The sequence below is a fragment of the Cryptotermes secundus genome, unplaced genomic scaffold (genome assembly GCF_002891405.2).
Source record: "Cryptotermes secundus unplaced genomic scaffold, Csec_1.0 scaffold526, whole genome shotgun sequence".
NCBI classification, from domain to species: domain Eukaryota; kingdom Metazoa; phylum Arthropoda; class Insecta; order Blattodea; family Kalotermitidae; genus Cryptotermes; species Cryptotermes secundus.
Window position 1 is genome coordinate 429989 of NW_019721013.1, and position 25229 is coordinate 455217.

Consider the following 25229-nt stretch of genomic DNA (forward strand, 5'->3'; position numbering starts at 1 on the left):
TCTTCAGACCATATTGCTTGTAAACTGAAGTCTCAGTAGACCAGATGTATGACTATCAGATTCTCCAGAAGGACAATTACATATTTTCCTTGGTGTTGTGTTACGAACATTAGATGGACACCAGAGACCTCGCTTCCTGTGGGCCCATTTTGAGGCTTATCAGACGAGGGTGAGAATACGGCCCTGGCCTGGCATCCTGCTCTCGGGTGGCGTCTGTGCCATGACCACGTGTACCATCACCAGCTCTAAACTGGAGGACAATTTTGCTGCCATTCAGAACAACACCCCTCATCCTCCGGTGCCCTGAAGAGAACCCTAACAATCCAACAGCTGTAAGGGCGCAGGCTGGTGTAGCCTGGACACTCTAGACTTGTACTCGGATCGTATCCCGACAGAGGCACCTGTCGTCCCTCCATATAAAGATATCGACCACTTCCTTCTAAAGCCTATCCAATTTATGATTCGTCTATCCTGCCACATGATGCTATACAGTCTAGTGATCGCGTCGTTAAATAGCCAACTAAAAGAAAATGCAAATGTGCAGGCCTAATTATGCCTTTTGTATGGGTGTCAGGGCCGCGTCATAGCTCAAGCGCTTAGTTGCTGGCTGCCCACCGTGGCGGCCCTGGTTCGATCTCGGGTCTGGTCAAGTGGGTTTTGTGGTGGACAAAGTGGCACTGGGGCAGGTTTTCTCCGAGTACCTCGGTTTCCCCTGCCAATTTTCATTCCACCAATTGCTCCACAATCACCCTCACCTATCATCTGGGGCTGGTACAATAGGCCAGAAGTGGCCGCAGTACAAGGGACTTAGTCCCACCCCACTAGCAATAAAAAAAATTGTGTTAAACTCGGTCTACAGTGCCGGTGACTTCTAGAACACAAATCCGAGCCACAGCAAGCCAGCGTACAGTGTAAAGGCATTGGCTCATGTTAATGTACGTAGCTCATATGCAACTGGCAACCCGATACTCGGGGCCTCTCAGACTGCCCAATCCCAGGACAAGGTGTCACTGCGCGCAAAGCATCAACTTACCCAACTGCTGCACATGACCTGTTTCCCACCTGTTTTCACGCTGATCTCATGCTTGGATTTTTCTTCGAACCTGAAGACGGAGGCTCCATGCTCCCCCGAAACGTCCGTTGACTTCCAACGGACTACACGCCGTTATATCCCACACGACACAACTCATTTTTTTTATTGTAAAGCTGTCCATATGTTTAATTAAGCGCCACGTCGTGAAGACGTATAGGGAAGTGGAGGTAAAGCTTCAGGCATCCCTATTCTCTGCACTTGATCACAGTGGTCAGCTTTATACACCTGCAGTTTTAACTCAGAAGAACCCCCGGTGTAACGACTAGATAGGGGGCTGGGTGAGCCCTAGAGCTGGTCTGGACGCTGTGGAGAAGGAAGGAACATCTTGCTCTTGCCGGGAACAGAACCCCGATTTCTAGGTCATCAAGCCCGCAGCTTGGTAGTCGGACCCGAACATTCAAGGGGCAAATGGGGGAACTTCATATAAACAGCCAGTAATTGTTATGTTTTGACAACACTGCGAGGTTACAATATGCACAGAAGCACAACCCGAGATACAATAAGGCGGACACGTGACAAGGGCTTACTCATTTGCAAAAACTGATACGGTGCTGCAGGTTCCGTTAAAATACGATCAATTAGATCAGTGACTTACCACTTGGCTCAGTGGGTAGGTTTTCTTGCTAGTATTCGGAGGGAGGTGGCTGTTCGCATCTCTGTTGGGACACTGACTATGCGGACGTTTTCCTGGTTTTCTTCAGTCCACTAAAGAATAATACTGGGATAGTAACTTGCAATAATCCACGACAACTTCCTTCTACATTCTGCCTAATTTATTTATTAAACATAGTACCACTTTACGCAGGGCACGCGGTAGCGTAGTTGGTTGAAGCACTATGCTACAAGCTGGAAGGTAGCGGGATCGAATCCGATGAGATCATTGGATTTTTTCAATTGACCTAATCCTTCCAGCCGCACTATGGCCCTAACCTCTAACAGAAATGAGTACCAGGAATGTTCTTGGGGGTAAAGGGCGGCCGACGTTTAGGGCTGACAACCTTTCCGCCACCTATGAGCCGACTGTCTACAAAATGTGGGAACCTCAACATCTCACAACTCTAAGGGCCTCCACGACCTGTTGCAGGGATAGCTTTACTTTACTTATTTTCTTTACCACTTTACAATATACGTACAGCGTGAGCTACCAAAACAAAAGGCCTTTAACTTCACAGATTTTGGATTAGGCAGTTCAGTGTTTAATCTGTGTGACGAACGTTGGGCTCATTTCTGACTGTATGAAGGTTTGTGTGTTTCTTTTTAGCGAGACTGACAGAGACGCAAGAGATATCCAGTACTGCAATGAAATTAATTAAACTTGTGCCGAGTGCGGCCCGCTTTACAACCGCTCATCACCGTTCCACCCGAATCCACGAATCAGCGTACGAAGATCACGTGGCTCAAAACGAGACAAGTATTTCCATGTAAAGAACGCCATCTATCGATATATAGGTCCTCACCTCCTCCCACCCACAAAAAACCTAACTAATGTGGAGGACATACGTTTTGTAAACACGATATAACGATCTGCCCTTTTCCCTTGGAACCAGGACGCATGGCCCCTTAGAGGCCTCAGCCTATGTATGTTAGCTGGGAAATTCGACCAGGAGTTTGCAAATTCGGTTCCTTATCATCTGCTCAGGGGTGGACCTAGCTCTGCCTCTGTACTGCAGTTCACGACACCGTCAGTTGCTCAGACTAAAGCCACTGGCAGCAGGGACTGAGTAGAACCTCGAGAAACTTGTTGGGATAACCGGTGTCCTGAACAAGATTCGAACCGAGCACGTCCAGAATAAAAGTCAGCCTTACCGCTGTGTCAGCGCCCGACTGCAGGCTGAGGCGTTGGAACACAGTGGACCGCGGGTCTGACGCGGACCTCAATCAGTGTGAAAGTAATATGGCGCACGTATTGAGCTGTTTAGGGCTTCTGTACTGGGTTTGGAGTTCTTATGACTACGAAAAGTCTGTCTTGTGGGATGTGACGCCGTGTAGTCCGGCAAAAGTCTGCCGATGTTCTGTAGGAACATACTGTCTCCGTCTTCCAGGCACAATAAATGCTAAGAAAGCAACGAGTAGGAGGCAAGGAGCAAGTTGCCGAAGGCATATGTTCCTCCGAAACGTCAGTGAATTACAGCACTACACGACTTCGCATTCCAAAGATAGGAATCTTCAACGTTCTTGATTATAACATAGGAAGAAACCTCTTAGAAAACCTAAGCGCAAATGAGGATACTAATGAAAAACACAGTGTGAAGATGTGGACTGGATTCAATTGGCTCAAGACAGGGTCCAGTGGTTGGCTGTTTTCGAAATAAACATTCACCAACGGGTTCACAACTCAGCGCTGGGAATCATCCTTAGCCACATGAACCAAATTAATCCAGACTGAAAATAGTTCAAAAAAGTTCAGTGAGGGTGGTTCACAGACACGCTCAATTAAATATGTCCTACAGCTTAGGCGCTGTAATAAGCGGACGGACAAATACGACGAAACTACAGGCCGGTTTCAGAATATTTGTCAAAACAGCGAACAGCGCAGACATGAGCCCTGTTGCAGTCATCTGACCAAGGCTTACTGCAGTTTCAGGACGCAGTCTGCCCTGCCGGCCGTTAGACGCTTACCGTCTTCTGAGATGTGACGCAGCGTCGTTGTTGTAGAATCTATTGCCTCCATCTTCAAGGCAGAAGACTCAGCCATGTGGGTGAAAACCTTAAAAACGAAGGCAGCCCGCTCCTCTTAAAACTCTGCAACTCTGCATGGCGAGACTGAACAATACTGTCCGAGGTCTCCCACTCTCCGGGTTCCGCAGTCTTTATTTAAATACATTATTAGGGATCAGTCTGTCGCAAGGCCTTCTCAACACCCCACCTATTGACCAGTCTGTCGCAAGGTCTTCTCAACATCCCACCTATTGACCTCTCTGAGGCTCGGCGTGCCAACAGCAAGCAATAAACAGAGTCGGGCTACTGTTTACGGGGGAGGGGGCTTGCCGCCAGTTTTCACACATCGGCTGCAACAGGAATCCCATTGAAAGTGCCGCTTGGGGTCGGGTCGTGCTGTCTGTGACTTCCTGTCCAAACCCAAACACAGACCCTCTTCTGGGTGTTTATACAATATTCGCGGTCCCACTGTTAACGTCAACCCGGCCATTACAAAGGCCGCTCAAAGGAACATGCGCAGTTTGGCGACCGGCAGCTTGCCCCACCAAGTACTGCAGAGGCGGCCTGGTTTATCACCTCAGAGCCCAAAATGATCTAGCAGTAACACTGTAGCTCCTCAACAGGGTCACAGGCTATCCTAACCGGTCTTTCATACTTTTCCTCAGTCTCTCCCGGCAAATGTCTGATCTATTAGTCTATGACTGCTTCCTTCTGAATTAATAGGTCAGCAGTCATCCCACCATATGATGCTACATAGATACTAACACCGTCAAATAGTCACCCACAGAAACAGTGGTAGCTCTGTACGCTGCTAAACTATTCCATTTATGCGTTTCATGTAGTTCTCACAAAATCAGTAACTATTTCCCTGAATAGCACTGACTGGTCTTTGTAATGGTGCTGAATGCTTTCTGTAATGGAGGAACTAACTTTATAAATATTATTTAGCCTAGATAAATTTCAACAGATTCTGTTTATCTCATAATCACATGGGTAAATTTTATGCTGCTCTTGTTAATAACATGAATATTTACCAGTTTCATTACAGTCTCTCCTTTTGGCCACTAGCTAAGTGTTCACTTCCTGGCAGGGATGTGTCAGATATCTGCTTAGAAAAAATAAACAAAACACAAGATCACTTTTCACCAAACCAAGATATAAGCCTGGTGGTTGCCCAAGGAGTCCTAATCACTATGCTGTGATACAGAAACACATGGATATGAAGAAAAGTTGATTAAACTGTTCAAAGTTGGATGCAGAAAGGAAGGGGGTGGAAATTATTTTAAACAAGCAGAAGTAACCGTTCTTCACCTGGAATATTACTGCTTTCCTTGTCACTACAACAATATATGGTAGATAAAACCTTACATGAGGAATAATGCCCAAATTTAGAAACGTTTACTTGTAAAAAGTAAGTTAAGCACTAGTTAAGCACTATGCCATGAATGTGTATGGGGGAGTGGATGTATAGATCCACATTTTCTTGACCTTGGCACTAGCTGGAGGTGAGTGGTCAGCTTCACGCCCCGGCCGCTTTACCGCGGGGGAGGACCCCCTGGCACCCATTGGATAGGAGGTTGGGTAGACCCCAGAGCTGGTCTGGTATTGATGTAGAGAAGAAAAAAATTGCTGACCCTACTGGGACTCGAACCCCAACCCCTCAGTCATCCAGCCTGTAGCCAGTTGTTATCCTGGATGTAAAGTTTACTTGTATGATTAAAAAATAAAACTGGGAATGAGGATTTGAACAGCACCAAAAAACTCTACTGCAACACTTGAACATCACTCTAACACCTATGACTACCATACATATTGGCAAGAGTATAAATTCCATAGTGTCTTTGGGTATCCCCTGTTAGTTCCATGGACAAAACAGGAAACATACGATTATATGAAAGTTACATTTTTACACATATTACAAGTTTGTTTTTAAGCACAATGTGAAAACAGAAAACTGAGCAGCATGAATATCTTGCGTAATTATTTTTATTGTGTCTCTACATTACATCAAACATATCCACACAATGGCTTGGATATGCTTACGAGTACAATATAAAATTTTAAACCACAACTTTCCTGAATGCTCCACAGCAAATGTAATGACTGCACTGTGGTTAAACAGATCACAATAAGAAAGCAGTGGTAACATTTCCGTCAGCCAGGAGAGCAACACAGGCTTTACAGGGAATATGACAACTTGGCTTCACGAAATTAAGATACATGACCTAGGGGCAGGCAAAAGCCTAAGTGTAGGGGGGCATCTTATTGCAAAATAACACGTTGCTTTAGTGTGAAGTAGTGTCACATCTTTACTTCATGAAAGTCAAGACCTCACATAAAGTCCAATATCTACATAGCATGGAATATCCATTCTACAATCTTCTCAGTTACAAAACTGGTCTCGTAGGTAAGTACCACTGTTTTGGAGGCATATACTGCTCACAAATTCAAGACTGTAACATTCTGTCATGGTTGATCCAAGGGAAATATGTTTCTCCAAAACCTTGCTAACCACCTGCAAGACTACATGATGTCACAATCCATAAGACCACAATTTGAATATCTCAGTGTGACTGATTTCTGGACACTCTCCCCCAAAAACCTTACATAATCAATGACAAAAAGAAAGGGGACATTTAAAAACACTTATATTTGAAATCTTGAAATAACAGTGGTTAGTTATGAACATGCCAGTCATATGTGACATTTTGATTTCAATTGACTTTAAGGTGTTGCATTTTCGAAGTTGGTACCAAGTGAGCCTTGCTAGGTGCTTGTGATAATCGTGCACACGCCTTCTTATGCATGAACCAGTGTAAGCGCTGGCACTCCCGATCGCAGTATTGCACTGCCTTGCACTTCGAACACTTCTTGGGAGCCCCTTCTTCTCCGCATGTTGAACAGTACGTGGCAGAGGCGTCTGCAAAACTTCGCTGCCCGTTTATAGCTGCGGCAATAATACTCAGGGCCTGAGCCGAGTCTGGCTGTGCCAGACTTGTCACCATCTGCCTGAACACGGTGCATTCGCGGTAAGGGAACTCCCTCACACACTCCCGCAAGAAGCTCTCTTGAAACTCAGGCGTGGTCCCATCCCCACTGCGCCCACATTTAAGCATCTTCCTAGCAAACAACTCCATTGGGTCTGATCGTCTCTCTTCTCCTTCCTTTTTATCACCTTCAGCTTCTTCCTGTGCATCCTTCTTCCTCTCCTGCTGAGCAGCCAGTTGCCTCTTTCGGCAGCACGATACTTCTGCCACAACAAATGCCAGATAATGAAATTTGAAGGCCATTACTTCATTTGTTTCTATGCCTCGTTTCATTTCCCGTTCGCTCATCAGATCCAGCACCCTTTGTACTTTGTCCAAATTCTCTCCCAATAATGGCAACTTCTGTAGATTAAGAGCTACACGAACGGGATGTATGTTCACCTGTTGGAAAGAAAATCTCTTAGGAACTGAACCGGCCAGAGTGGCAGAACATTTCATGGTGCAAGATATCGCTGACTTTGCAACTGTGTCCCATGGAACACCATCTTTTGGGATGTGGCACCATGTAGTCTGGTAGACAGGTACCTACATTTTAAACAAACCTGCTTCTTCCTTCTTCAGGGTGGTGCTCACAGATTGAAGTGTGGACTTCTACCACAAATAAAACTATGGCAATGAGAACACTGCCAACCACCCACCCTCCCGCATTAAGCTGCAGGCCCCCCTTGCACACCATTCTCAGGGTCACCTGAGGGTCTGTTTGATGCGAGGCTCTTACTGCAATGACATCCTGCAGTCTGGCAGAGGCTCACCCATATACTGTGTCCACCTTCAACATCAAAGAGCAACTTAGCAACAGCATCTGGCATGATCTGGAACTTTGCTTGCTCTTCAACCCTGAAGACAGAGGCAGGACATTCCTCTGAAACATCAGTGAACTTCTGCCAGACTACACGGCATCACATCCTAGAAGACTGCATTCGGCATCAGTGTCGTAACAGCAAGTGCAATGATTGCGACATGAAAAAAGAGGCTGGTTATGCTACACAGTTACTATTTCAACTTCCTTTTCATCAAGTCCAAACTGCACAAAAGAAACTATGTAATATTATGCTCAAGATCATTCTGGCTAAATGTGAACATGATCTACAGTAGTCAGTATACAAGTGGAATAATAGATGCAGAAATTACCATGAATACAGATATTGAGAAAAAATTAAAATTATGGTTTTAGAGGAATAATACCAAGTATTAGTAGTAAGTAGTAAGAAGTAAGATAAGAATTCATGATAGGAAACTGGAAGAAATTAACTCTTTGACTGGCGCGGGCGTGTTTTAACGCCCGGACAATGCCACCCGTTCCCTGGCGTTGGCGTGTTTTAACGCTTTGACAATCTCTTCCCTTCTTTGCTCTCTTGGCACTCATCAACCAAAGACATATATATGATAGTTTTTGTGCATGTTTGTAAAGAACCCTTGTAAACTTTGTGGGGGTCTATATTACTGTCAGAACCCTCTGAGAAGGAAAAGGTCAGAAAATATTTCACATTCATTCAGTTTCACCATGGCTTCTTGCAGCAAGTGTCTTCGTGTTCCTACAGACCAGCTGGAAAATGTTGTGAACGAGATTTGTTCTGATGATGATAGTGGCGATGAATTAATGATTCCTGAATTGGATGAAGTTGATAGTGACAATAATACAGTGATAGACAATGATCCACAAGACAGTAATCATGAACATTTACCTACCACGAGTGCGGTGCCTGACACGCCCATCTCATGAACGTACGGAGACATTGTACCCCCAATATTTCCATTTGCTAATAGTTTCGGGATCAAAATTGATATAACACATAAAATGCATCCCTTTTCATGGATTAAAATTTTTTCTGGATGACGACTTGGTAAATCACATCACAACTGAAACCAATCGCTATGCTCACCAGCACTTCAACACACATGAGTTAGCTCCTCACTCTCGAAAACACAATTACAATTATGTCACATCAGATGAAATCTGGACATACTTAGGAATTGTGTTCATGACAGGAATCGACAAACGCCCTGAAATTGAAGAATATTTGTCCACTAGGCCCCTATTTCACACCCATGGTATGGACAAAACATGTCTTTGCGGTTGAATAGTTTCATTCTATTCAAAAAGAACACAACAAACGAAAAATACAAGAAGAGAAATTACAGATTCAAAGATTTTATATTGGACTGTGTAGAAAAATGACTGAACCAAACAAACAGTGTGGAGAGGGAGAAAAGTCAAGGAATGAAGTGGATGACGAATCTATTGCGTCAGACTAGAGTGCAGTCACGCCTCCGCCCTCGACCTTGAAAAGACCACCAGTGAAAGAGCCAGCAAATCGTCTAGAGGGTGGCTTGAAAATTCACAAAATGGTCCATGTTCCTAACAGTAACAATAAGAAGAATGGTGCCCTGAGAAAGTGTCGCGTGAGTGCTAAGCACAAGGTTAGAAAAGAAACAAGTATCATGTGTGCAGGCTGTGGTGTGGCTCTCTGCAAACTTTCATGTTTCAATGTTTATCACACGAAGAAAAACAAATAAAGAGGTGTGGAAAAGCATTTATTGCATAAAATATTGTATTTTAATTAGTTCCTAAAAATTTCGTTTTTAAAAACCAATTTTTGTTGAAGTTGTTTAGGAAAAAGTAACAACATGCATTTTAGCGACATAAGGTTTAAACGGCCTGCCAGGGCAGGGGTGGGATTTAAATACCCTTCGCGCCAGTCAAAGAGTTAATACTTTGTCTGGAATATATCATATAAGGGAGAAAATAATTCAATAAAAAAATTCTGTGCCTTTTAGGTTCACTAAGGTTCAACACCATGTTAGCAAGGGATCCTAAGTAATCTCTTCCCTTCAAGCTTCCAACTAACACTTCACTTGCATTACTCATATCGCTGTGTGCTAAATGCACACACCTTACTTTCATTTCTGTAGTCAGAGGTCAAATTATGAATCTCCTCCTCATGCAAATTCTCTCCATTCTCCTGCCATTTCTTTCCTCTCAGGCCCAGCTCATTCCCCTCAGCTCCCTGTTCTGAAACCATCAACAAATGTTCTTTCTTTTTGGCTGCGAAATCACATGTCAAATGGATACAGAACAGGTAAAATTATTGTTTTGCATATTTTGAAGAAAACTGCATTCTGGGATGTGACCGCATATGTTTCAGCAGAATTTTCTGACTTTTGGAGAAGCCGTGTCCATCTTCAAGCCAGCCAACCTGGACCTAAAAGTCACAATCCAGTACAAAACAGGGAGTGATAGAGGAGTAACACCTCTTCAAAATCCCTTGGTTCAGCTGGCTCTGGCTGATAGCACCATGTGAGGCCCACCTACTACAGTTACAGCAAAAACCACAATACTTTCGGCAGAGAAGGAGTCCTGTGGTATAGTGGGAGCGGCAACCCATTCTCTCTTGGGGTAATTATGAGAGAACTGCTGCCTTGCAGTGAGGTGGAGGACCTTCAGAGGCTAAGAGAGTAAACCTAATGAAGATCAGCTTGCTTGGAAGCTACAGGCGGCAAGATCGGTTATGTGGGCTAATAACATGTATACTCTTAAATCAATTAAAGAAACTGAGGTGAAACAAAACTGTAAAGGAAAAATGTTGACATTTGGCATGGAAAATAAAACCAAAATTGGCTTCTGGAATGTCAGAACCATGAGAATTGATTAAAGTAATGGACACTCTCTTGGAATCTGTGAACCGAGATGGTTAGACTTTCGGGAAATGACAGTACGAAATGGATTTATTTTCGTCTTTTCTGGTGCAACAGAGGAAAATGCTGAACACAGAAATGGAGTAGGATTACCGATAACTAGGGCCCGGATTTTTATGACCTAAAAATTATAAATATATGCATGCACTTATGACCCAAAATTATGTCAAATATGACCTAAAAAGTGTAAAATATGACCTTAAATGTTAAATGGGACATAACATTTCACAATTTTAATTACAACTTTTACTAGAGTTTAAGAATAAAGATGATGAATATATGATAGTTGGTCCTACTTACCAAATTAGCCCTATTATGTCTCTGAAGGAAAGAAAACTAATGGAATTTCGACATTTCGTACTGGATTAAACCATTCATTGTTTTCTTTTTAATACTGATATTTGCGTTCATATTTTAGACAAACACTGGTGCACATGGTATGAACACTAACTTAACTCTGTTATCTAAAAACACCATTTAAAAGAACACAAGCTCTTCACGTCTCAATATTCACTGAGTTATTCACGTATCAATTTTCACTGTTAAAATTGCAATTTATAACTACATGCATTTTCAAATTTTCAAATTTGAAAGATTGCCGATTATCACTAAGGATAGTTTTGTATTTGGAAAAACTTCGTTCCACATCACATGATGTGACAGGAGCATATTTGAAGAATGTCAAGTCGTTTGGTGACAGTTCTGTATCATCTTCGAATGTTGCTAGTTTACCGGAAAGTATATCTGCAATCTTGCATAATGTTGAATAACCAGCATTCCGATGAAGAACACTTTCTATTTTGGTTTTAATCCTGTCACTTATTTCACCACGAGTTCGGTTTAGTTCATTCTCAATGCTCTTTACAGTGTCCAACGCGTCACAGAGTTCAGTCCCTACAAATTCCAGGCGAGTTATTGCACCTGAAATTGAACAGAAGTTTGACTTTATGTATGCCAGATTTTGTGCTAGAGTGGTAGAGAATAAGTCCTTGACAGCTTTAATTGATGTTGACTCACTGCTGTCAAAGCCATTAAACATTTTCTCAATGGCTGTGTAATTTTCACAATAATATGCCACAGCATCCAACCATGTACCCCACCGTGTGACGACAGGCTGTGGAGGAAGTGGCAGTAGAGGAGCTTCTTGTTTAAATTTCTGCACTCGAAGAGGGGCCTTGATGAATATTTTCTTTCCGTTTGAAACTAGCCTATCTACATCAGGAAAATGTCCTCGAACTTCTTCAGCCACTCTATGCAATGCATGAGCGAGGCAAGTAATATGGACCATTTTCGGGTAGAGGATTCGAAGTCCTTTGGCAGCCTTCTTCATGTATGGAGCGGCATCTGTTACTAGGAGAAGGACATTATTTCGCTGTATTCCATTTGGCCACAACAACTTCATGGAATTATCAAATAGGACAGCTATAGTCGAATGATTTGCTCTTTCGAGAACTTCACAGTCAAGAAGAAATCTCTCTCCAGGTTGATCTTGTTTCAGGGTCCCAACTATAACATTCGCAATATACCGCCCATCTACGTCAGAAGTCTCGTCCAAGGAAACCCATATCTTGTTGTCAGCAACAGATGTTCGAATCTTATTTAACATATCTTCATAACATGTAGAGAGATAATTCTTTCTTAACGTCGATTCACTTGGGATAGGATGACTAGTGTATGTCTCCAAAAATTGTCTGAAGTGCTGATTATGCAATTTCTCTAATGGAATATTCGAAGATACCATCCACTGACACAAATCCTTCGAAAATTCCGACCCATTGTTCATTGAAGAAGGTGAAGCAGAAGAAGAAGAAGAAGAAGAAGAAGTAGTAGAACTGTTTTTAAACAACAAACTTTGTCTGCTATCCTTTGTAGATAATCTGCTTAAACATTTACCATGTTTAAAAGTTTTACAATGCTGCTGCACAGTAAATCGCTTTTCTGCCGTAACTTTCACGCCACACAACTTACAATAAAATATCTTGCCATCGGTACTAAACACTTTTTCACCAAACTCCTGTACAAAACTACGCAACTTTGCGCTCCTTGAACTACATGTACTCACTTTAGGCATTGTAAAGTCAAACTGAAGTCTTATAACGCCCTCCACATCTAAATAGAATACTTCTAAGCCCTCCAAGAAAGAATGGGATGTATATACCTTATAGTAAGACGGAGTACAATAGGAGAATACCCGTTACACTTGCCTCCCTCCTGCCTCGACTGGGAAAGGCCGGCTTGCCAGGTCATAAATGCTGCATTTCACAAATTTTCGCCTTTGTAACTGCAAGTACAGTCCAGTCAAAAATATGGTTTTTAATACGAACTTCATGTACTTGAACTCTATTCCACATTGAAGCAACAGTCCAGCCTGAAATTTATTTTGTAATACTAAACATTATGGAGCCGAAACTTTACATTATATCAAAGAATTGTTTCTAAAATGACAAAAATATGACCTTATTTCAAAATTATGCCAAAATATGCTGTAAAACCAATAAAACTCTAAAATATGCATTTATATGCACAATAAAAACGACATAATTTCAATAAGAATGACTGGAAACATGCATAATTACATTTAAAAATAGGAATAAACCCTAGGAAAAAAATATGACATGTCATAGAAATCCGGGCCCTAGTGATAACAAAGCATGGAAATAATAGCCTCATGGAGTGGAAACCCGTTTCAGAAAGAATACTGACAGCACGTTTTAAGACCCATATTGAAAATGTGATATTAATTCAATGCTATGAACCAACAGAGGCAACAGAAAAAACAAAGAAAGAAGAATACTACCAACAGTTGAGTGATAGTATCAGGCAAGTAGGGAAAAGAGACATAATTATGATGATGGGGGATACAAATGCCAAAATAGGATCCAACAAAGGAGGAATATTATGGGACAACATGGAATTTGAGAGAGTTCTTTGTTAATCTGTGTGCTAGTTATGATTTAGTAATGGGGGGGGTCACTGTTTATACAAAAAAATACAACAAAGTCACATGGATGGATATCCCCAGATCATAGCACCAAAAACCAAATAGACCACATAGCAATAACCAGGAAGTTTAGATCAGTAACAAATGTAAGAAACAGAAGAGGAGCGGATGTTGGTAGCAACCACCATCTAGTGGTTGCAAAACTTTCAACTTAAAATAATGGCAGCTAGGGAAAAATTTGAAACCAGAGGGAGAAGATTCAATATTAAAAAATTTAAAGAAAAAAGAAAACAAAAAGAATTTAAATTGGAATTAAAAAATCGCTTCTCAGCTCTCTCACACTCTTCAGAAACAGATGTTGAATCAGCATGGAAGGATGTTAAAGAAAGTTATTTAAACACCTACGAAAAAATACTTGGTTTTATAGAATTAGGCTACAGAGGGAGTGGAGGTTGAAAACAGAAAAAAGGCCAAGAGCTGCTTAAACCAATGTAGAACTTATCGGCAAAAATCTAAAGCACAAGCAGAATACACAGAAATTGACAAGAGAGTAAAGAAAAGTTTGAGAAAAGACATGAGACAGTGGGTAGATGACTTAGCACCAAAGGCAAAGGAAGCACAAAAGAAAGTAGATATTGTGACATGTTGACCCCTACCTCCCCAGCGGTGCGTGGCGGTGGCGTAACGCTCGCGTTCNTAAAGATTTGTATAATATTATGAGAAAATTATCAGTGAAATGTCTCTCTAGGAACAACAAACCAGCGTGGCCGGCACGTAAGGCTGACAACCTTACCGCCATCTGTGAGCTGATTGTCTAGATAATGTGGGACCCTCAACGTCTCACAACCCTACGGGCCTTCATGCCCTGTTACAGGGATACCTTTACTTTTTTTATTTTGCTTTATCTGTTTGATGTCCTAGAGGTTCCAGGATATGGAAGAAATATTAACAAATCTGCCAGAAGAAGCGAAGAGAGCGAGGCTAGATATTAATGTAAATAAGACTAAAGAACTGAGGGTAAACAATAAAATATAATGGAGGCTAACAGTTTGTAAACAAGAAATTGAGCAAGTAGAGACCTCTTATTTTGGAAGTACTGTATCCAAGAAACAAGGCGCAGATGAAGACGTTAAAAATTGAATAAGAAAAGACAAATGGGGCCTTTATCCAATTATATCCAATCTGGAGAAATAAATATATTTCCAAGAAGGCTAAAGTCTGCATCTTCAATGTGAATGTGAAGTCAGTATTCCTTTATGCATGTGAGACACGGTGGGTCACAAAGCACCTCACTGATATGCTGCAGAGTTTTATTAATAGATGATTATGCCGAATCATAAACATAAGATGGGCGAAAACTATCTCAAATGAAGACCCCTGGACAGTAACAAATCAACAGCCAATTGATGTTCAGATGAAGAAAAGAAAGTGGAATTGCATCAGTCACATTTTGAGGAAATATATTGGAGTGGTTGAATAGGCTGCACTGGACTGAAACCCCCAGGGTGCTCATGGATGTGGTCATGCCAGGAAAACTTGGAGGAAGAAACCATAGAAGCAGGCAGAACATGGAGTAAAGTAAAAAGACTGGCAGCCAACTGGACCAGATGGAGGAGTTTCATGGATGCTCCAGACGGTGCTACAGGAATTGAAAGAATGAATGCGTCCATCTTCCGGGCAGAGATAGTATGCAGTAACCACCACGTAACCCTCAAATCTCACACTCCATATCGTATCTTCTGATTTCTCAGGAGGAGATGGGCAGACAGAACATTCTGCACTGAACAGCAGGAATCTCATATAATTGCTCTATGAATATGATTCTGATTCACTGTGTCCTCACCCAGCCCTTCATTGATTACAGTGCAAGCAAATTAGATTTGTTGCTGTTGTTCCAAAATATCTGAATTGTGCCACATTTTCGAAGGATCTGTCAGCTGACTTCACAACATTAATGTGTCCTGTGTTCTGGTGATGAAACATGGATGTATACATTGTGACCCCTGTGTTTACCTCATCATGGATCCTGAAGGCTCTTCCTCTGCGGGGAAAACCACCCTGATCACCGTTCCTCCATTCATAAACATGGCGCTGTGCTTAGGCACATAGAGTACTACCCTTTCTGTTACAAGATGAAAGTTACAAGCTCACCTGCATCACGAACTTATGCAGAGGTGCTGCAAGAATTGCTGGAAGCTTCGGCTCTGTTTCTAAACCCTGCGGCACTGTGTAGTAATCAATGTCTGATTTTGGTATGTGGTTGTTAATGACTGCAACACAAGCATGGTTCCCTGGAATTGAGAACAAACGACCAATTGAGTTAAAAATTAAGTCACTAACACTGAACATGGAATGATAAAGTATTATAATGGCATACAAAGCCTCTGTTTATAATAATGCATCAACATATTTAAAATCCTCTTAACAACACTAAATGTCAAGATTGAGTTGCCAGAACGCCTTTGTATTCTCAAAGTTGTGGGTTCAAATTCAGGCCTAGACACTGGCTGCCCTGAATGTCAGTGGCTTTCCTCAGTCCCTCCTCAAATTAGGCCGTGATATATTCTTTCTATATAATTTTGAACACAAGTCCAGGGGATAGTAAACAAACTGTGATGACACACCCTTTCTCTTCCCTGGGCTCTTCTGACGCCCCACTTGGAATCACCCTGTGTATCAAGGAATAAAGCAAGAACATAAATAGTGTGGTACTATAGAGATAGAGCCCAATGGGTGTGTAATAAACAAATGAACATAACACAAACAACAATGAGGCTGCAATATACACAGCAGGCCATTATGTTTTTAGAAATGTAACCACTGTGTTTGGTGTGGTTACACATCTGTAGTATAATAAATCACAACGAATAAGAGCTTAAAACAAGATAACTCATTCACTCCCTCACTCATGAAGCTGAGCCCTTCCTGAGAAGCTGCCAATTGTGCAGCTACTCAAGAACTTCCAAGCATTTTACAGAACCCGAAGATTCATTACTGTGCACATGAGAGCCCTCCACTGATCAGTATCCTGACTCAGTACAATCTAATCCATACCATCCTGTCCTCTCTCTCTCTATGATCCATTTTAATACTGTCCACCCACCTACATCTTGGTCTTCCTACTGGCCTCTTTCCTTCTGGCTTTCCCACCACTAACCTATATGCATTCCTCTTCTCCCCCATTTGTGCTACATGCCCTGCCCATTTCATCCTTCTTGACTTGATCATACTAATATATTTGGAGAAGAGTATAATTTATGAAGTTCCTTGTTATGTAGTTTTCTCTGACCTACTGTCACTTCACCTCTCTTTGGTCCAAATATTCTCAACACCCTCAGTTTAATGAATGAATGTATAAGGAGTGGGCCTTCTTGGTCCTTGCACCACGACCAGAGTGATCCATTGTGCCTCCACCCTCAGTCTATGTTCCTCCCTTAATGTCAGAGACCAAGTTTCAAACCCACAGGCAAAATTATACTAGTAGTTTTGTATAATATTCTAATTTTTACGTTTTTGGACAACAGATGAGAAGACAAAAGGTTCTGAACTGAATGGTAGCAAGCATTACCCGAGTTCTGTCTCCTCTTGATTTCCTCCTGAATCAGGTTCCGATCCGTTATCGTTGTTCCTAAATATCTGAACTGTGCCACATTTTCAAAACATCTGTTTCATATGGAGACGACTTTCTTCATAGTCATCGCCGTGAAAACCTCAAAACTTACATCTGTTTCCTATCTTTATATTATGATTTTGCCCTGCATTTTGGTGATGAGACAGCAACATGTACTTAGTTTTCTCCGTGTTTACTTCTAGACCAACCTCCTTATTAGTGTCAATTAGAGTTTGTGTTTTTCTCTTTAGGGTATATATATATTATCACCCAGTAGATTCACATCATCAGCATAGACTAACAGCTGATGTGTCTCATTTAATGTCAGTCCCACCTGGTTTCCCTGTACCTTCCTAATGGCATATTCTAAGGCAAAGTTGAAAAGGAGTGGTGATAAAGCATCTCCTTGTTTTAGACCAATCAGACAAATATTTATCTACATGGGCTTTACTATACTTTTTGTTTAAACACATTTTAATCAGCCTAACTAGTTCCATGGGTATCCCAAACTCTATCAGAATATTGTACAATACTTCCCCCCTAACTGAGTAATAGGATTTCTTGAAGCCTATGAAGAGCTGATGTACTGTCTCATCGTACTCCCATTTTTTTCCAATATCTGATGAATGCAAAAGGTCTGATCAGTAGTTGATCTGTTATGTCAAAACCCACACTGATGACCTCCAATAATTTCATCTATATATGGACTTAACCTGGATAGAAGAATATTGGATACAATTTTGTATGAAGTTGATAGCAGTGATATCCCCCGATAATTACTACAGTCAGTTTTAGCACCCTTCTTGTGAACTGGTACAATAATAGACTCCTTCCACTGATCAGGAAATTTTTCCTTATTCCAAATAAAATTAATTAGCTCATGGCTCTTAGAATGTAATATTTCGCCTCCTGCTTGAATCAGTTCTGCCAGAATTTGATCACTACCTGGCGATTTATACTGTTTCAATTTTGCAATAGCACTTTCAACCTCAAAAGGGCTAGGATCAGGTACTAACGGCTCAGCTGTATGGATTTCTCTCTGCCTAACAGCACTGACCCTATGTACATTCAATAACTGAGAGAAATAGTTCCTCCACCTATTCAAAATGTTGTGGGAACCTGCAAGCAGATCAACATTCTCATCCTTCACTAAGTTACTGCTAGGCTGGTAACCCCTCTTGAAGTCATTTATTCCTCTATACAGGTCTCTAATGTTCTTGTTCTTACTGTTCATTGCAAGGTCATCAATTTCGTCTTTCAGATATTCCCTCTTTTTGTTCCTGAAATGTCTGCTGGTTTCACGTCTTATACTGTTCAGATTATCCCCATTTATTTTGCTTGGATCCTGTAACCACTGCAATTTGGCTTGTTTCCTTTGGTCCAATATTTTTGAGCATTTTATTCTTCTTCAATTCATAATAACATAGACTCTCTTTGACTGAATACTAAAAATACAAACATTAAAATGAAACCATTGTAATCAGCCCAAGCAGCAGGGCATTATGAAAGTTTGTGTATCAATCAGAGGGATCCACTGGAGGTAAGTAAACCAAAAGAAAACGGCCAAGACGACAAGTCAGAGGCCTACACACTCACCTCACAGTCCTCATACAACAGAACATTTGTTTAGTCACTTCAAGGGACCCTGGCATTGCCAGAGAAGGTGTCAGCTTTGAGTACAAACCCAAAATGCTCAACAAGTGCTCTGAAGTGCACTGGCATGCAAAGAGAAGCGTATATAAGAGGAGGCATGATGAACATGAAGGTGGTCACAGGCTATTTCAGAGAAAGAACCAACTCAGCTGGGCAAGATACAGCTGACTTTACGGGTACATTATTCATAACAATCCTGTCATTTGATGGCGCATAGATGTGTTACTGATAAGTAGGAAAAAAAGTAAAGTAAAGCTATCCTTGTAATAGGCTGTGGAGGCCCATAGGGTTGTGAGATGTTGAGGTTCCCACATTTTCTAGACAATTGGCTCATAGATGGAGGCAAGGTTGTCAGCCCTACGTGCTGGCCACCCTTTACCCCCAAGAGTATTCCAAGAATATTCCTGGGATTCATTTCTGTACAATTTGCTGATATCACAATATCTGCCACTGCTCCTTGGAACTGAATGTTGCTACACAGTAATTAGAGCCTCTGCCTTATTTCTGGGAGATCATGAAGGCTGCCTTTTGGCCCACATTTTCTTAGCACTGGTTTTATGTATATGTTATTAGCATTTATGTCAAAGAACAATCTTATTCACCTTTACTGGTCATGTATGCGCACGGCCCAGCTGGCCAGACAGTGAAAATTTTCAATACAGTGCCTTTACCTTCAAATTAAAACACAGGCTCCTGCTCCACAGAACCTTGATATTGCAAATTTCCTGTTTTGTTATGATAAATATTAAGGAACTTACATTCTTAACTTCTAATCAAATACATGTTATCCTTTACAGGCAAATTTATAACAATAAATCTATAACAACAAACCCTGATAACAGATTCTTTATCATCTACATTTAAATCTTATATTAAGCATGTTTTCTACGTAAGGTAACATCCTTACCTACAAACGCTGCCATCTGAGAAGCAGTGCGGCCAACTGAGTTCGTTGTCTGACTTTTAGCACCTGCCATAAGTAAAAGATGACACAACTCAGAATTTCCTGAAAGTGCCGCAAAATGCAATGCTGTATATCCATATTCATGCTTTCCTGAATTAACATCTGCGCCCTGAAATACATAGGCATACAATTCTAAATCAATCCAGCTGACCGCCCTGTGAACTTTGTCTTCAAACACAGTTACAATGCATTGGTGCATAATGGAAACAACTGGCACAAGATACAAGAAGTAATACCCTCTAATCAGGCAGAAATCAGGTGTAACAAAGATTGTCACAAAACAGGAAACTCTCTACTACTACCACTACTACTGTAAGGCTGAAACTGAGAGAAGGAAAAAATGGGTATGAGATTTTATACTTCATGGAAGTGAAGATTCATATTTTGGTCTTCCGGGTAATAACAACGTGTAGTCCGGTAAATGGGTATTAACGCTTCGAATGAACATGAAGGTAGCAGTAATATGCTCTGTGTAAAATAAAGCAATGCAAATGTTTTCAATTGATTTACAAGCTCCAACATCATATTGGTTCTTAAAATGCTGTTTCACACTCTGACATCTTCCAATATTCCTATAACTCCGTACACTTAATTAAACTTATTAAACTGTCTAATCCACTGTCATTCTCACTGATAAATACTGCCTAGTACAGTTTGCCGTAACACTTACCTGGTCCAACAGCATCTGTACAATTTCCTTATTTCCCTTGTAGGCTGCATGTTGTAGTGGTGTCATTCCATTTTCATCATAGATATCCACCTTCATCTTCTGTTGTAGGAGGGTATTTTTCAGCCCATTTACATCATTATTTGCAATTTTCGCAAAAATATCCTTCTCAACTTCACTCACCTCTTCGTTTACTGGAGCCATGTTTTTTTCTATTCATTTACCTCTGCTTTGAACTCGACTCGTTCGAGTCGATGTTCGATTTCACATGCTGCTAATCGATAACATAACGCGTCACATTTGAAATTAGAATTACATACAATTAATGTAACTACGGATTTACTGATTATTTAACATAGTAACTCAGAATATATGCTGTCAATGATGGGATAATTCATGATTGCTTGGAGGGGCTGAGAGAAATCATGAAACCCATCAGACTCGAGCCAGGCATCTGAATACAAGTCAAAAGAACTTACCCACCAATAATTCTTGAAGATGGAGGCAGGACGTTCCAGCATTGGTACCCACATACCTCACTAGACGTCCTTGGGCGCCATCAGAATTTTGTCCAAAGGAAAAGCAGCAAGATTTGTTTACACACTCAAGTTTAAGCTGGTTATGGACATTTTTACAGATAGCACTAACATTCTATTTAAAGTAATTTTAATTTTGGGCATTTGTATGCATGTGTAGGTATTTGGGGCTGGAAGTGAGTGTAAATGCAGGTAGACATAATCTATTTTGAGGGAGCCCTTTGTAGTTCCTTAAGACTTCATAACTACCATTCCTAAAACAACATATGTAGCAATGAATTCTTGAACATACAAACTAATTATGTCTTTTTAGTATGTGTTGGTAATTCCCTTCAGATTTTCTATTGAACTATTTATGAAAAGTCATTTCCAGTCATGGCAATATTAATGTTTGTTTGGTAACAATCTCACATCTTCTACCTTGAAGACGCAGGGAGGGCATTCTCCTGAAACTTTCTTTATCCACCTACAATATTACAGTGTGTTACAAGCCAGAAGATTAAATCTGAAAACTAAAACATATGTTTCACTTCACATAGTTACATAACTGTGAACAAATGCATCACACATGCCTTTCATAAACTCAAATCACTTTAAATCATAATTGCAGAACAAGTGAGCTATAATTTTGACAAATGTCAAGAAAAGAGTGGTCAGAGTTCCTGTCTACAGATCAAGAGGTCCTGGGTTCGATTCCCGGCACTACCGATTTTTTTTCTGAGAAGTAGTGGGTCTGGAACGGGGTCCACTCAGCCTTGTGAGGCATAACTGAGGAGCAATTTCAAGGAAATAGCGGCTCTGGTCTAGAAAACCGAGATTAACGGCCGTGGGGATCCACTGTGCCGACCACGTGACACCTTCTATCCGCAAAAGTTTGCACCAACTTCGTCGACAAGCGGTGGTCGCTCGGTCGGTATAGTTCACTTGCAGACTACAGGCCACGAATTCTAGAAACAAAAGTGTCATGGTCTTGGGACTCCTACACAGGATCACTGCAAGAACCTCAGATCCCAGGCTTCTACACCTGCCAGTGCTGTGGGAAAGAAACCATTCATATTCTGTTTTAGAATCCAAATTTTTGTTCGAACTTTGAAAGTGTTGACTCTTCTGAGGTTAGTATTTTGAGTTCACTATGTGATTTAGACATCAACATAGTTTTTATTTTATGAATAATGCTTGGAACTGTACATACAAAAGTTTACAGACCTTCATCCTAAACTAGGATTTGGAGGTAATGTTTCACCACTACTGTCACAAATTTCCTTGTCATAACCTTCGACCAAGATGCCCAGAAATGAGGTTATGTTAATGGATTTCCTTCCTTATTTGACATACGACTGTCCCAGAATTTTGACTGGCACTAACGAGGCAGAAACTTCTCATTCATGTTGAACATATGGCCATAAATCCCTATGGCAGTTTTGACATCTTTCTTGATAAACATATTAGCCATTTATCAGTGTTCAAGTTACGACATATTCACGGCACTGATGAAGTAAAATATAACTATGAACACAGATGGGCTACTGAGCTGGCACACATACACACACATCTGTATGTACATAAGCAACCATTTAAAACGACATTTAATAATGCTACTTTCAGTTTTGTTCAGTTCAACATTTTGACATGAGCATGTTTCTCTTATGAAATAACACTCTGCAGCTACCTACATTATTGACACTTTGTGCAGGAAATGTAGGCAGGAGGAGGAGGCCTCCCACCACGTGCTTCATCAGTGCTCAGCTCTGGCCTAGCACAGAATGAAGATCTCGGGCTCTGCATGAGTAGAGCAAATAGATATTAAGAGGACTTGCATAGAAAAGGTTCTCTGCTAGCAATGAGTACATGGCTGTTTGAGATTGGGATCCAGCATGGGGTCCATCTAAATAATATTCATAAATTCAGTTCCTATTTCCCAAAAACATATTGTGCATGCAAGAAATTGTACACACGTAACGTTTCCAGTCCATCTTCCTATAAAGGCAAAAAGAGAGGTAAAGCTATCCTGTGACAGGCCATGGAGGTCTATAGGTTGTGAGACATCGAGGTCCCCACATTTTCTAGACAGCCAGCTCACAGATGGTGGTGAGGTTGCCAGCCTTACGCGCCAGCCACTCTTTACACCTCAGGATGGTTCCTGGTACTCATTTCTGTTAGAGGCTCAGTTGTTCTCAGGGCCATAGTGTGGCTGGAAGGATTAGGTAAATTGAAAAAATCCACTCAATTCATGAAGATTTGAACCTGTGACCTTCTGGCTTATAGCATATTTGTGTCAACCAACTATGTTACTGCATTCCCCCCTTCATCTTCCTATAAATATAAAAATCTTTTTGACCCTCGAATTTTCTTGAAGATGGAGACAGAGGATTCCACAGAGATGTTAGTAACAGTCTACCCAGACTATATGGCCTCATGCCCAAGAAAAGAATCTAATAATCTCTGCTGCGAGAACTTCAAATCTCATATGGAATTTCAAGTTTACGATTTCCAAATATATATGTAAAGTTTAGGATGGAGTGAGATAGACTTAAGCCACAAATGGCCCATTGTACCAGTCCCAGATGACATACAAGGGATATGGAGCATATGGTTGGATGAAAATTGGCAGTGAAAACAAAAATACTTAGATGAAGCCTACCCCAGAACCATTTTGCCCACCAGAGATTGATATTGGGACACTTGGATGGCACTCAGGCTGACACAATGAGAAGTTGGTTACTAGTCACCTGAGCTTTGCCTAACATAACTGTACTGCCTACATGAGTTCCTATAGGCATTGCGTCCCATGCTTCTTGCTGAGGACAGCATTTTGGTGCAGTGTAGCAGAAATTCATTCAACAGATGCCAATAACCAGTACTTTCAGTAGACTTACTCTCAGGAACTCTCTGGCTTTTGTTGGGTAGTAGAACAGAGGGATATGTGTGCACCACATCCTGGCAATTTCCCATCTCCCCTTAAGTAAAAGTAAAAAGGAAAGTAAAGCTATCTGCACCCTTATGAAACAGTCGTAAATAATGAAGGTGGTATGACATTTGCAGTCACACCATTTCTCGAAATTTATTGTTACAAATTTTATCTGTTTACACAATTAATGTCTGCAGGTATGACATAAGCAATGTATGGAAAATATCATGATGGAATTAAACGTCTATGTATTAAGTACATCAATAATGCAAAAATCATTAAAATATTCACCATTTAACACTAACACAACATGTTTCAGCCACACATGGCCATTCTCAGGTGTTTCAATGCATCCAAACTGTTAACACTGCTTTGATGTGCACTAAAATTGCGCATTGCAGTCCACTTAAAAACATGTTGTGTTAGTGTTAAATGGTGAATAATTTAATGATTGTTGCATTATTGATGGACTTAATACATGGGCGTTTAATTAAAGATGTGCAACAGGATGCTGAAATACAGAATCATGACAGAAGCCACAGATTCTTCCATACAGACCAGCCACTGACTAAAACCTGTCCAGTTGCTTAATGACGTTTGAATTCAGACTGTGATGTTCTAGTTTCTGACATCCTGTAGTGCTATAGTTGGCTATCAACATTTCAGATGAACATACTGCCTCCATCTTCAGGGTTGAAGTGAGAAGTGGGAGGATGTGTATGTAAATTAACACACTTGAAGTTATATAATGCTATATAATTTAACTGCACCTTCCTCAGCTCATTTTGACCCTGAAGATGGAGGTAGCATCTTCCTCTGTAACACTGAGATCCAACTACATGTCTACATAGTGCTGCAACCCAGAAAACCAAAGCTCAGCATCATCATGAAGCCGTCAGATCTTCTGTTCGACATATTATAGCACTAAAATTTGAAAAGTTCATGTATCCCTAAATTATCTAAATACAGAGACATGAAGTGAACGTTTATGTGCAGAATTAATGTTCTATATGAAAACTTACCAAGTACTATGTATATGCAATCCATTACTCACATTACTCTTAAAATTGGAGGGTAAGAAACACCGGTAAAATTTGGTAGTTTGAAACTGTTCACTGTTCCATGGTATGAGAAGCCGATTGATCAGTTGCATGTCACGCTAAGATGGAGTTCTATTTTTGCTTGATATTCCTTCATGGAATGGTGCTTGACCAAAGGGACAAATTATGTTTTTAACTGGCACAACCATGTTAGTTGGTGGAATAAGACATATATATATACAAGGTGTGGCAATAAAGAACCCGGATTACTTTTATGACTCATTTCCGGCCACGTCATTGACGAAGAGGAGGGTAGGGCATTGACCCTTGGACTTCCCTCTACCGTCACACAAAGTTTCATTCACGTGCATCGGTTAGTCTGGCCGCGACCATTGTTAGAAGCGGATCGTGTTTCT

At 41.1% G+C, this 25229-nt stretch overlaps 1 protein-coding gene across 1 annotated transcript; it reads right to left on the reverse strand.

Moving 5' to 3' along the window:
- Positions 1–6083: 6083 nt before the first annotated feature.
- LOC111875277 (ankyrin repeat and MYND domain-containing protein 2) lies at positions 6084–20582 on the reverse strand. The gene is made up of 4 exons (XM_023871386.2): positions 20333–20582; positions 19606–19771; positions 15587–15726; positions 6084–7179 (listed from the first exon to the last, which is right to left on the reverse strand). The coding sequence occupies exons 1-4, from the start codon at positions 20531–20533 to the stop codon at positions 6466–6468; spliced, it is 1221 nt and encodes a 406-aa protein (XP_023727154.1). The 5' UTR covers positions 20534–20582; the 3' UTR covers positions 6084–6465.
- Between the last annotated feature and the right edge of the window lie 4647 nt (positions 20583–25229).